Raw genomic sequence first — 15,116 nt, forward strand, 5'->3', positions numbered from 1 at the left:
AAAATATGTTGCCTTCATTTTGTCAAGATAAGAAGATAATTTATTTTTCAATTTAATTTATTAACTCCAGTCAGTCAAACCAGTTATAATCTGTAACAGCAAAGCTTGAAGCTATTTCAGCCTGATGCGGCCTTCTCTTGCTCCTCTGACATTGTCAAGTTTGTTCTGTTTTCTCATGATAACAGGATAAATTTTATTTCAAGAAGATACAATCTGGCATTTAAAGGGTCAAAATCCTGAATATGATGATGGAGATAATTTTATGATCAAGACTGAATGTGGAAAAAAAGAAAAAATACATTTATATTATATTTTTATTCATATTTATGAATATACACAAAATGTCTTGTATTAATTAAGTTGACTTTATCTAGTTGTAGGAATTGTGAGAAAATATGTTCATGTTTTAGGGTCAACCTTCTTCAGAAAGGCAGAGTACTGAAAGGGTTAACAGAGTTTCAGAGTGGTCCTGCAGTAGCAGAAGTAGACCTGAGGCCTCCGCTAATTAACGACCCATCAGCAGCAGCCAATCAGAGCTCTCCATGCGCAAGGCGAAGAGTTCAACAGCGGAGGGTGTGGCTGGTGTTTAGCTGGTAGTTGAGACAGGAGAGAGGAGAGAGGAGAGGGGGATGGAGCGATTTAAAAGACGTTTGGACATTTTAAGGAGTCACCACAAGAAGTGTGAAGCGAGCCATGCAGCATACGTAGCTCAGGTAACCACAGGCTCAAGAAGACGCAAAGAGGGACAGACATCAAATGCAGACAGACCACTGGAAGTTAATGATGGTAAGTAATGTGTGATAATATTTACACAAGAAATTCCATATTAGTGCATTTAAGCTCACACTTAAAATTGAAGTTTTTAAATCTCTATACTCAGAAATTCATGTTAAAAGGCTGAGAGCTCAACTTACAGTTTTAATTATAAAAATTGCAGAGGAGACTAAAACAAATTATGTAAGAGGTTATCTTTATTAAAAGGTAACCTTCCTAAACAATGAGTGCAGATTTTTCAGCACAACTTATGCTTTCTTATCAGATGGAGATCTGGATCACCTGTCCACCACAAGCTCTCCTGTTGAGAGACAAAAGAAGACTGCTACTAAAAGGAGGACTGATGATAATGCTTGGAGTGAAAGTGATGTGGGTAAGTCCATTACCAACACAAGAAATGTTCTCAGTCTGAGTTCAGTACTGTTTCACTGTGCAAGTGTCATCTTTCTTAGATGGAGATATTAGTGCTTTCACTTCACTATTTTTTTTTTTTCCCATAGATGAAGGGGAGCAACCACAGAGCCCTGAAAGCCCCCCTGTTGATTGCAGTGATGATGAAGGGGGTGAGTCCAGGCATTGTCAACACGAGAAATGATCTCAGACAGAGTTCAGTACTCTTTCACTGTAAACCCTCTCAGATTTTAATACTTACTGCCTGTATGATCCCAACCAGTCTGGCTTCAAACGAGGACACTCTACCGAGACTGCGCTCTTGTCTGTAGTAGAAACACTGCGATCAGCTGGAGCTGCCGGTCAGTCCTCTGTCCTACTGCTACTTGACCTATCGGCCGCCTTTGACACGGTGAACCACCAAATCCTCCTCTCCACACTCGCTGAGCTCGGCTTCTCAGGATCTACCCTCTGCTGGTTTGAGTCCTGCCTCTCAGGGAGATCCTTCAGAGGGTCTTGGAGAGGGGAAGTGTCTAAATCCCACTACTTGTCCACAGGGGTACCTCAAGGGTCAGTGCTTGGACCCCTTCTCTTTTCATTATACACCACCTCATTGGGTGCAGTGATCCGCTCACATGGCTTCTCATATGCTGACGATACCCAGCTCCTCCTGTCGTTCCCGCCAGACGACCCCACAGTCTCGGCGCGGACATCGGCCTCATGCCTCGCCGACATCTCGGCTTGGATGAAGGAACGCCACCTTCAGCTTCACCTGTCAAAGACTGAGCTCCTTGTCATCCCAGCCAGTCCCTCTATACAACAACAGATCAGTATCCAGCTCGAATCAACTGAGCTCATACCCACAAAGTCTGCCAGAAACTTGGGTGTCATGATTGATGACCAGCTAACCTTCAAGGAGCATGTGGCTTCTGTTACTCGGTCATGCCGATTTGCTCTATACAATATCAGGAAGATCAGACCCTACCTGTCTGAGCATGCAGCACAACTCCTGGTACAGGCTCTTGTAATATCACGCCTTGACTACTGCAACTCCTTACTGGCAGGAGGAAGCCTGCACTTTCAAACCTCTGCAGATGATCCAGAACGCGGCGGCGCGTCTGGTCTTCAACCAGCCCAAAAGAGCACATGTCACTCTGCTATTCATATCCCTCCACTGGCTCCCAGTTGCTGCCCGCATCAAGTTCAAGTCCTTGATGCTCGCCTACAAAACAATAACCAAAACGGCTCCAACCTACCTGAACTCCCTCATTCAGGTCTACGCTCCCTCCCGCTCACTACGCTCTGCCATGGAGCGGCGCCTGGTGCTGCCACCACAGCAAGGCCCTAAGTCTCTAGCCAGACTCTTCTTCTGTGGTTCCTCCTCTGCCACCTCAGCCAGGCCCTAAGTCTCTAGCCAGACTCTTCTTCTGTGGTTCCTCCTCTGCCACCTCAGCAAGGCCCTAAGTCTCTAGCCAGACTCTTCTCTTCTGTGGTTCCTCCTCTGCCACCACAGCAAGGCCCTAAGTCTCTAGCCAGACTCTTCTCTTCTGTGGTTCCTCCTCTGCCACCACAGCAAGGCCCTAAGTCTCTATCCAGACTCTTCTTCTGTGGTTCCCCGGTGGTGGAACGAGTTGCCAAACTCCATTCGATCCGCAGAATCCCTCTCTATCCTTAAGAAAAGGCTAAAGACCCAGCTCTTTAGCGAATACCTCCTTTCATAAAAAAAAAAAAAAAAATAATAATAATAATAATTTGATGCACTCTATGCATTACCTCATAGCACTGCCTTGTAGCACTCCCTCGTAGCACCTATGTCCTGTTGGACCAGAACTTAGCTTGTTGCACTGTCTCGTAGCACCTTTGTCCTGTTGGACCAGAACTTAGCTCTATAGCACTTACTCTCGTTGTTCTCTCCTATCTAGAAACTTGCTTGTGTTGTATGCAAATCTCATGTGTAAGTCGCTTTGGATAAAAGCGTCTGCCAAATGTGAAATTGTAAATTGTAATTGTACTAAAACATATTTTTTTCAGATGGAGAGAAGCAACACTCCCCTGCTGATAGGCAAAAGAAGGGTGCAACTACTAAACATGATTACTATGATGCTGATGAGGAAAGTCAGTGTGATATGGGTAAGTCCAGGTGTTCATACAAATGTTCTCAGTCTGCGTTCTGTACACAGTTGCAGATATCAGTCCTTTCACACTACTAAAACTTTTCTTTTATAGAAGAAGACAAGTATCCATAAAATCTCAGGCTTTAACTAAAATGAAAAATAATATGTTCTGAACCAGAGACTACTGTTTGAGTCCATTGATGTTTTCTTGTCAGATGAAAAGGAGCAGCCCATGAAGAACACTGCACCTCCTGTTAAGAGGCGAAAAAAGACCTCAACTAAACAAAAACATGATGAAGTTTCAGGTGAGTCCAGGTGATATACACAAGTGAAGTATTCTGAATCTGACTCTTCAGTACTTTGACTGTATTAATATCTATTTTCAGATGAAGAGGAACAAAGCGTCACAACCACAAAATCCTCTGCCAAGAAGGGAAAGAAAACTGCACCTCAAAGAGGGAATACAGGTAAATTTTCTGAAGACTGTAAAATTGCCACTTGCTGACAATGCAGAAGTTACTAGGACTGGATGGTACAGGTTCATTTTGTTAGTGTTGTTACATGATTGGTAGGATGTTTGTTGTGTTTTACGGTGGGGTTTATTTATGTTTGTAGCAGCTACCTGAACATCAGTGGTGGTCCTTTTACTTAAGTAAAAATATTAATAACATGCTATAAAAATGCTGTTACAAGTCCTTATTTATTATTTCATCTATAAGCAGGAAAAGGAGCAAAAGTTGACCATACAGAAAAACAAAATCCTCACATTTGTGACGTTTGATCCATAAAATGTTGATGTATTAACAATGACTTAATGATTTAGTAGAATGGGTGCCAATTAATTTTCTGCCAACAGAATAGTTAAGTGTGAAGCTGTACTTACATTTATGAAGTGTTAGATTATTTATAACAAAAAGTGAGTCTTCATATATTTCATGTGCAAAATCTCAGTTTGCAAAGTAACGAATAAGTAGGCATAATTCATAAAATACACTTAAACATTACAATATTCAGTTGTAGATATCAGTCCTTTCACACTACTAAAACTTTATATGTCTATATATATACAGAAGAAGAGCAACAACAGACCACCAGAAGACCTCCAACTAAGAAGCAAAATACTGCAACAAAACATGATGATGATGATGATTGGAGTGATGATGAGAGGGGTAAGTCTAGAGATTAAGAAAACTGCATTGTTAACAGGTATTCAGCCATTCACATTGAAAAGGTGTGGAAAAAATACACTGTCACTTCAGATAACTGACATGCTGACCTGGGTAACGGCTATATTGCACTGATTCTTAAGAAACGGGACAAACATGTCCAGCAGTTGTACCTGCTAGTAGGTTTAAAAATGAAAATATTTTAAAGTGTAGATGTTATGAGGGATTGATAATAGAATATTTTCAACACAATTATTACCTTCAATTTCATTTAATCATTATTTTATCATAACTGTGACACGTACTGTCTTCCCACTGCATCTAAAACTGTGTCCATAGAGAAGAGTTCAATCATTCATGTGCAATAACATGGATTAAAATGTTTTTTTAATTATTAAAAATGTCTGGTTTCATCAAAAGAAACATTTTTATCATACCTAAAATCTGATCAAAGTTTTTTTAATTAAATATTTTTTTAAATTAAATTAGATTTAATTGAACAAGCAGCAATACAGGCCGACAGAAGTTCCCTCTGCCTTACCATTGCAGCCTGTAATACATTGGATTTGCATTGCATCTACTGTAGTACTGTGGTGTCACATCCACGGGCCACGTGGTAAAGCTGCTGAGTGTGACAATAAAAATGACAGAAGTATCCATAAAATCTCAGGCTTTAACTAAAATGAAAAATAATATGTTCTGAACCGGAGACTACTGTTTGAGTCCATTGATGTTTTCTTGTCAGATGAAAAGGAGCAGCCCATGAAGAACACTGCACCTCCTGTTAAGAGGTGAAAAAAGACCTCAACTAAACCTTTGTCCTGTTGGACCAGAACTTAGCTCTATAGCACTTACTCTTGTTGTTCTCTCCTATCTAGAAACTTGTTTGTGTTGTATGAAAATCTCATGTGTAAGTCGCTTTGGATAAAAGCGTCTGCCAAATGTGAAATTGTAATTGTTGTAATTGTAATTGCAAAAACATGATGAAGTTTCAGGTGAGTCCAGGTGATATACACAAGTTAAGTGTTCCGAATCTGACTCTTCAGTACTTTAACTGTATTAATATCTATTTTCAGATGAAGAGGAACAAAGCGTCACAACCACAAAATCCTCTGCCAAGAAGGGAAAGAAAACTGCACCTCAAAGAGGGAATACAGGTAAATTTTCTGAAGACTGTAAAATTGCCACTTGCTGACAATGCAGAAGTTACTAGGACTGGATGACTGCATCAGAGGTATTATGTGTTGTGGTACAGGTTCATTTTTATTAGTGTTGTTACATGATTGGTAGGATGTTTGTTGTGTTTTACGGTGGGGTTTATTTATGTTTGTAGCAGCTACCTGAACATCAGTGGTGGTCATTTTACTTAAGTAAAAGTATTAATAACATGCTATAAAAATGCTGTTACAAGATGATGTAGTTGATGTATTAACAATGACTTAATGATTTACTAGAATGGGTGCCAGTTAATTTTCTGCCAACAGAATAGTTAACTGTCAAGCTGTACTAACATTTATGAAGTGTTAGATTATTTATATATCCATTTTATTAGTTATTTTCAATTATCAGATCATTAATTGTAACTGTATTATTACACATTTTGTTCAGTCAGCAGATCATACCTGTTACACAATGAGAGTTCAGGTGAAGGAGGGAGCATTGGTGCTGTCATGTTTGATTTCTTGGTAGATTAGCTGCTTTGATGGATGACATCAGACCATTTCCTGGCTAGAGTTGATACTTTTGGTCTAGCACCAGTACAAAGGCTTTAAAAGTAATTATTAGGGAAGGTTGGAAGTCTCCACAGCTGATGCAGTGGTGTTAGGACACATCCAGGGGAGTGTGTCAGCCAATGCTTGTGACAGGATGCTCTGAATTTGATATCATTGTTTTAATAAAGATCTGTCTTGTCTGTTACCATTTGTTACTGTCCAGTTATATGGAACCTTTATTTTCTGATTTTATAGATGCAGAAATCCAAGGTAAGAGACCCTGGACTGACCGGAAGAATGCAGTCAAGCGAGGGATGGCGAAATTCATTGCGCTGAGGAAGGTGCCAGGAAAGACTGACTGTCAACTATGTAAGAATCTCCAGTCCTTGGCACTCGAACATGGAAGGATATTAAATATTTTGTCTATAAAGAAATAATTAAAATCAAGAGACGGCTTCATTTTTGAGGAGGAGCAATTAAGGTAATCTTATCTTATTTTGAGTGGGAGAAATTTAAGCAGAGATATAAGGAGGAGAAAAGTATGTTTATTTTGTTGTTTTTTCATAGCTCCACTCCTGTTTAAGGAACACTGGGTGGTCCTGTTTTGAGGGGGAACTGGCAACTGCAGTTTGTTTGAAGCTGTCTGTTCAGCTTATAGCTGCTATGTGGTTTTCTGCCATTAGAAATGACAACTGCAACAGTTTACTTGTCATTACTTTGTATGTTTTATCATACAAGTGTTCTCAAATATTGTTTTCATTAAAACATTTCATAAATACAAATGAATGACTATTTATTAAGATGGAATTAGTCGTTTGTGGCTCTACTGTAGACTGATGTCTAAAACAATTCCTATTTCCCTGTTTGCCAATTACCTGGTAGATGTTTGATAATACAAGATCAGAAATACCCTCAGTTGAGATGACCAATTTGGCATTTTAATGGCAAATTAGATAAGATAAAATTACCCTTCTAATGACCATTTTTAAAAGTAAAAAATTCATTACAGGTCATATTAATTCATATTTGATGATGAATAAGACATCCTTGTTGGCCACTGAATAGGGAAGAGGTATTTATGGGGTATTGTAGGTGAAAATATATAATATTATTATTATTAAATATCATTAATTATTATTAACATCAACAGTAGCAGTGATATACTTTGGGTTTATGAAAACACTAACCGGACCTCACTCTGTTGGTAAAAAACTTTCCTGAAACTGTTTTTCACAAAATCAGAGTGAATGTATAGTATGATGGCGCCACCTAGAGTTCAGAAATACTTTCTTTGTGTTGATATGTCGGCTAGAAATGCCGGTCCTCATTCTGTGGGTTGTTTTACTCGGTCCTTACTATGCAGCAAGTACAAGAATGTGTGTGTGTGTGTGTGTGTGTGTGTGTGTGTGTGTGTGTGTGTGAGTGCCTGCACAGTATTAGGGTCGGACTGATACTGCATATCAATTTGCCTATATACTGGGTCAATATTAGCCTTTTATTAAAAACTGTATAACAGTCAGTCTCACCCACCTTTGATATGATGGATATGATACAGTTTGATTACATATTGATCAATACTATACTGGCTGTCTATAGGAAGCCCTAAACCTGAATTGACTCTAATTTTGAATGGATTCCACAAGTATGCATAAATATGTGTATTATTATTATTATGGGTTTAAATGGAGAGTTTTAGTGTCCCATGGTGTAAATGCTGTTTCAGGGGGTTTTCTGAGGGAAACACTAAGTACTTGTATTTATTTGGATATTTTTTGGCATGAAAATGGTCAGACTCAAGGATACTGAATATCAGCACAAAATATTGTGTTATCGGCAGCTTCAATCCAATGTGATATGGCAAAAGCGCATATCGGTGGAGCCCTAATGCCTGTAAGTATGCCTGTTTATGTGCACATGGCTGGTATGTATGAGCCTGTTTGTGTCTGAATGCTTGTGGGCGTACAGTCGCTTACTGATGGATGGAGAGCAAGGGGAAAAGTATAGGTTTGCATGGGTGTGTGTGTGTAAGAGAGAGAGCGTGACAGAAGTGACAGTGTGTGTGTATGTGTGCGTCTGTGTGTGTGTGTGTGTGTGTGGGGGGAGAGAGTGACAAAACAGAAAGCAAGTGAGAGAAACAGAGAAAGAGAGAGAGAGAGCTAGGAAGACGTACAGAGAGAGAGAGAGAGAGAGAGAGAGAGAGAGGGAGAGAATCCGGCTCCATTAAGACGTGAGCAGAATGCCGGCTGGCTGAGTGAGCGAGGTGATATATAGTTTAGTCGGTAGCGGCGGGTCACGGCAAAGCCTTTAACAGTAATGTCCTGGGAGTCGCCTCGCTCGGGGGACCTGCGCTCCATTTTACAGCCAAGCGAGTGAGACTGGGACGGCGTGGCATGACAGCCGGAGCGGTAAAGCCGGCCGCCAGCACCATCCATAACATGAAGGAGGTGGAGACGCCACTGATACCGCCACAAAACACCAGGCCCGAGGCCACACCGACAGCTGGCGAGTTAAGAGGGACGAAGAAAAAGGGCTGGGAGACGGGAAGGGGAGAGGGAAGGGACAAAGGAGGGAGATTTAGATAGAGAGACAGATAGAAAGAGGTATGGGAGAGGGATGATCAGCATAAAAGGAGGAGCTACAAAACAGAAATGGAGAGAAGGGGATGTGAGGATAGACAAGGTAGGAAAAAGCCTAAAGTAGCATTTTAATATGAAAAGATATTGCCACATTAACTTAGTATCACCGACAAGATTGGTAGTCTCTACACTGCATTTTACATTGTGTGCCACCAGGTCGGATTTGGTGAGAAATCTGATGTATTGCTTTACAGCACAAAGGGAGTTGATTTATGGCACAAAACAGGATGAGGGCGCTGTTCTTCCAGCACAAATGGAGCTAAAGGTTTGACAGTGTCTGACAATGGCAGGTGGTGGAAGGAGTGAAAGACTGATGGAAAAAAACTAAAGCAAAAGACAAAACAAACAAGGCATCACAATTAATTTGATAATGATATATTGATTTTAGTTAGAGTTTGAGTTAAACCCCCATGTTACAGAGCATTCGCCCTGCTGAAGTGTCACACACTGAACTCCTACCAGCTCCAGGTGTTGTTCTGTAGCTGACCCTGACCTCTGACCTCCCTGTGGAGGGAGGTGAGCGAAAAGAACATTTTCCTACAGGAAGTAAGTATCACATTTCTGATTATTATTGTATTATTGGTTTGTAGTATGAATTGGCAGATACTCACTTAGCCTCCAAGACAAGCGCCAGAATCCCTGCAGCAATGGGAGCAGCACTGGACGTCCCAGCAAAGTATGTGACACAGCCCTCACCCAGGTTGGACACTGTCACCTACAAAACACACAAACAACACAAGTTACAACGACAGGTATCTAAATATCTCCTTAAAGTCACACGGGAACAGGATATTGGGGCGGGACATAACACAGGGAGGGACTGTTCAAAAGTGTTCAAAAGTTCTATGATTGTGCATAACCTTGAGCTGTCACAAAATTCAGATTCTTCAAAATGAACAAATTCCAGCCACCGGGACACAACACGACATGAAACAGGTTTGTTTGCACTGCTGTACCATGTTGTCGTTTCAATTTGAAAGTTGTGGAAAATCTGTGAAAACTCTGTTGACTGAAAAAAAAAACACAATTTTTTTTTTTTAAATGAAAGTGTATATTATGGAGAATAAGCTTACAAGGTGAAAAAGTAATTTTTCATCTCATTATGAAGCTGCACTAGGCAACTTCGCATGTTGGCGGCCCCAAATGGCAACGAGAGGTAACATTTGGCAACGAGAGGTAACGCCAAAATATGGTCACATAACAACACTAAACTGAACAGAGCACAACCATGTTTAGCAGCCCAACTGGTCTTTGACACTTTACACCAGAGAAAACCAAAGAGACAAGAGAGGAAAATATCTGATGTTGGTGAGTCCAGCTTTCTCTGGACGAAGCGCTGTTCACTGCTGTTCAGGGACCATTTGGATTTTGCCATTAGGTTTTGATTTGCCACTTCCTGTGTACATACCCAACATCCGAATTTCATTTGGCCAATAGAACAAATCTATAAGGTGTCAATTAGGGGGGATGGGACACCCTTCTCTGTTGCAGCCCCACTTTGAGATTGAGGTTGATAAGACAGGTGTATTTTTACATAAAAATCTTGCCTAGTGTAGCTTTTATGTATTCATATGCTCAAACATCATACACCTTTGCTGTCAAACAATCCATTTTACTTAAAGGTAATTAGTAGGCATCTCTGATTTACCATCAAATGAATTCAGGGCCCAGGTGAGCTGGCTTCTAGCAGCGGACTGTACTACACCCCGAAATTTGGGGGTGGGAGGGAGGGAGGGATTTTTTTGGAAAGGAAAGGGACTTTGCACTTTTCTATCATGAAAAGTGTCATTGCGTTAATACAATTTTATAGTGATATTACTGTAATTAAAAAAATCTGACTTGTACAGTAACACCTTTAAACTGACATACACACATCCTAGTCTGGTCAAATTGCCTAACATTCACACACTGTTTCACTCATGTCGGGTCTGACCAGCTCACACTGCGAGGTGCAGAAGGGCAGGCAGTAGAAGAAGTCCTCTCCGACGCCGACAAAGGTGATATCTCACTGATAAAATTGTCATTTCTGTTTCTGTAGCCCTGAAATTGGCACACCATTCCTTCCTGGCTTTTCACTGTCACACCTCCGCCATCAACACCTCTCCTACTTCCTCTCCCTTTCTCAGCCACTTCAGCCGCGCTTCACCTCCAATTAACACTCGTTTGCCTGCATGTGCGTTTGTGTGTGTGCGTATGTGTGTATGTGCCCAGCAGTCACCTAGGTCAGTTGGCAGGCCTCTATAAATATCACACCAGTGGCTGCTCTTTAACAGGCTTCTCACAGCTCACAGGAGCTAAAGAGCAGGGCTGTTGGCTGTTGGCACACACACACAAAGACACACACACACACACACACACACACACACACACACACACACACACACATGCATATACATTCATCAACATAGAGACCCACTATCTATCTAATTCACATTTCTGAACACTTGCAGGTTGAAATCCCCCCCACACATAAACACTGTTGTTAGATGTGTTAGTCGCTACACACAAACTCACCAGAGGTAGTGAGCCTCCCTCGCTGGCCCCTGTCAGAGTGACTGCCATTACCCCGGGGCAGGGCTCGCCAAAGTAGGCGGGCTTCCCTGTATGAGTGACAGCGCCGATTGCGATGCTGTAGATAGAGCTGACATAGCCATCCGCACCGCAGTGGTCACTGTGTATCCCACCGTTACCTGCCGCCCACACGTAGATGCTGCCCTTCCCACCTCGGCCCTGCCAACACAGACAGAAGGACATCAGACTGCAAGTACAAATTAAGAAGAGGATTTCATTAGGTATGTTTTCATCCAACTGTCAAAACTGTCAAAACATAAAATGCAATTTAGGCGCTTTTACATCAGGTGGACTGAAGCGTATAAATAGGCTTCCTGAATGTCAAAAAACACATCGATGAGAAAAATAAAAAGAGTAGGCCCGTTTCAAAAATTGATTAGTATTGGGCAAGTTGTTCTTAAGTGTCAGCTAGTGTTGGCCATACTTCATGTTTTCATCCAAAGATGAAAACAAAGAAATGCACTTGGCAATATGGTAATACCCAAACTAATACAACCATGATGGGCACCTTACACATGGGTGCCACAGCCTATATGACATTTCTAGCAGGTTGTGGCGGACAGATATTTCAAAATGTCCAAAGCCACTTTTGAACTGTTGTGCTCACCATTCGTTGATCCGACCATGCCAATCTACATCATTACTTATTTAAAAAATGCATTTCCATCGCTATTTATCGCATAATTTAGTTATTGGGAAAAACATTTTATGCTTTGAGATAGCATAAAAACTCACGCACCATCATCCTAAAGAAAAAATAAAGCCTCAGCAGAAAGACATGAGAAGGAGAAAAGTCTATGGCCTGATTTTCCATCATACCATACCAGCATGCCACCATATTGAACTGGCCAAATCTGAATGCGTATCTCAATCCACCTAAGACCCACATAACTTCACACAATTCTGAATCAGGTCCTTAGAGCAGAAAGATGAGTGAATAACATACAGCAACATCAACACTATTTTAGTTTTGACAAACACTTTTGACAAAAAATATTTCTAAATACCCTCTAATCTGGATCACTTGCCATGACCATTATTTTTGTAAGCACTCGAAAAAATTAAGAAATTTGCATCAAAGTCCAGCCACGTAATCCCAATACTCTACATTTTGTCCTTTCAATCTCGGGCTCCGCTGACAGTTTTAATGCTTCCTTTACATCTGACAGACAAACAGCGTGAACTGGGAGATGAAAGCCGTGCCTTGTGAGTTCCTAGCCGGAGGGCTTGCTCTGTCAGGCTGCCCGGCCCTCCCATCTCGGCCCCGTCGTCCCGCGGGCCCCAGCAGCAGACATAGATGTCGATGAAGTGGATGTTGAAGGTCAGAGCCGTGGCCTCCATGGCGTCGTTGACAGAGCCATCCAGCAGGCGGATACCTGGACGGATCGAAAAGGTCACAGGGGTCAAAGTTCAGAGGCAGGCTTGTGGAAAGACTGAACGAAAACAAATACTCAGAAGATTGGAATACCATGTGTGTCCTGGTGGTGCTTGAAAAAAGACATAACCACACGACTTTAAGCCTTTACTTGCATATCAATATTACAATATTATTAAGGATTCTCATGGATTCCATTAAGAAAACGCGGTGCAGCTCATAAGGCATTATAAGGCATCATAAGCACATTATAGCACATTGTGAGCGCATGATAATTATACATCAAATACAAAACGCCCAATGTGTGAGGGGGCTTGAACACATTAAATAAAAAAATTTAACTGAATTACATTTTCTGATGTTTGTCTGATGATTATATTGTAAGAAATGTTTATCTATGCTTCTAATGGGCTTATAATTAGCTTGTAATGCATCACAATGCGCCTCAAATAAAGTGTTACCAATGAAGTTTGTGTGACAAACATACATTTTTGGAGATGCGTTCATTCAAGCTGATTCATCAGGCTTAATTGGGCTTCTTTCTGTTGATTCATCGTGTTCATTTACTGTGTACATTCAGAAACATCCTCCAAACCGGGCCACTTTATGTAAATGAATGTCCTGGGAATTCCAAGTAAATTTCCAAAGCAGAAGCGCACAAGAGGTAAAAGTCATGCTCAATCATCCCTTATTTGTCAGACAGCCAGCACAGAAGACAACAGCACCCAGTGGTTCAACATGCATCTTTCCTTTGGACCGTGCCCTTTCATCTCCTGTGTACCTGACTGTTGATGAGTCCTGATAAAATAGAGGTAGCTAGGTAACAGCAAGGCTAACAGGGGAAATAGATTCCTGGTCTCACCTTGTGAATGTTGTTTTTTTTCCCTCCCTGTCAATTCTGCAAGAGGCTCTCATCAGCCTCTGATAAATGAAGCAAGGTCAAAGGTTAAAGATCACAGCGCAGAGTTCAAGAGTCAGGGTTCAACCAATGGATTCTTCTTTTTATAGTCCGTGTTTCATGTCGATGACACCCACCGTATGAAATTGGTTTTGAGGCACACAGGTCTATGAGTGTTGTGGAGAGTTTTCTTACTCAAACATATCATGTACTCCCCATTAACTTGTGGTTTATAGCAATCTTAGTGTAGCCAATAAAGACGTTTGATTTCACAACAGGAAAGGGGCTTCCTTGTGTGTTTGGTTCATTCATCCCTGGCCTATCTTACAGCCAACACTAAAAAAGCCATTACTGGAGCTCCCACTAAAAAATGATCTGTTAAATAGGGTCAGCATGGCTCAATAGCAGCCAGTCACTGTGTAGCCTGTCATATACACACACACACACACACACGGGCGCACATGCACGCCACAACGCACATATAGGCATTCATAATCTCATGTACAGTATACTCTCTCTCCCTCTCTCTCTCTCATATAAGAAATATTTCTGATTTTTGTCATTACCACCTAAAACCTAAACATAGTTGTAAGAGACCGGTGATAGCTAAGTTTCACAGCTATAAGATCTACAAGTTTCAAGATCAGTTCATGGAGAGGCTATTTTCAGCTGCAAATTGCCTACGCTGAGACAAAACAAAATTAGTTAAACAAGGATAAGGCTGATATTATAAGAAATTTTAAAAAGATGTCCAGAGATCTCCAAACCACACTCATTCAATTTAAGATCCTGAACAGAGTTTACTGGACACCATCGAAATTATATAAGGTTAAACTAAGGGATAGCCCTGTATGCTGGAAATGCCAGGGGGGAGAGGGCACTTTGATGCACATGTTATGGGACTGCCCTAACATACGAGACTTCTGGGTGGGAATTAGCGCCCATATTGAACGTATTCAGAGATACAAAATTCCCTTCTCTCCTAGACTATTTCTTTTAGGTGATCCTTCTCTTCTCAGGGATCTATGTCCCTCAGATGCAGAGTGGATTCAAACAGCCCTCATGCTGGGTCGCAAACTAATCATGTGTGAATGGAAGGCCCCCGATGCTCCCTCTGTGAATTCCTGGTTTAGCCAGCTTGGACATCTGGCAGCACTGGAAAAGCTGTCTTTCAGGCTTATGAATAACGTAGACCTTTACATGCTGAAATGGAATAATTGGGAAACCCACATTTTTTTCTTTTATCAGTGTTGTTTGTTACTATTTAAGTTTTGTTTGCACTGCAAATATTTTCTCATGCCTACCTTTCTCTCATTAGATATAAGTCTACTTTATTCAATGCCTTATCCTTTTAAGGGGGTTGTTCTCAAGTACTGTTTATGTATTGTTTTGTCTCTGTATTGCATTGGTGTTTACATTGCATATGTTGTATGTGGCTTCTTTAAAAAATAAAAAAAACATATAAATCTTAAAAAAAACA

The 15,116-nt window shown here is 41.0% G+C and overlaps 1 protein-coding gene across 1 annotated transcript in view; it reads right to left on the reverse strand.

The window, feature by feature from the left end:
* Positions 1 to 15,116, reverse strand: part of LOC139645994 (endoprotease bli-like) — a 160,580-nt gene that overhangs the window by 56,846 nt on the left and 88,618 nt on the right. The window contains exons 9-11 of the mRNA XM_071521882.1: positions 12,567 to 12,739; positions 11,307 to 11,522; positions 9,404 to 9,507 (exon numbers count right to left, since the gene is read on the reverse strand). Coding sequence (XP_071377983.1) covers positions 9,404 to 9,507; positions 11,307 to 11,522; positions 12,567 to 12,739 — 493 coding nt within the window. The remainder of the gene's footprint in view (positions 1 to 9,403; positions 9,508 to 11,306; positions 11,523 to 12,566; positions 12,740 to 15,116) is intronic.

Source organism: Centroberyx affinis, unplaced genomic scaffold (assembly GCF_046629955.1).
Source record: "Centroberyx affinis isolate AG114_WGS23_722 - 3 ecotype Tasmania unplaced genomic scaffold, CSIRO-AGI_Caff_v1 ptg000939l_1, whole genome shotgun sequence".
NCBI classification, from domain to species: domain Eukaryota; kingdom Metazoa; phylum Chordata; class Actinopteri; order Beryciformes; family Berycidae; genus Centroberyx; species Centroberyx affinis.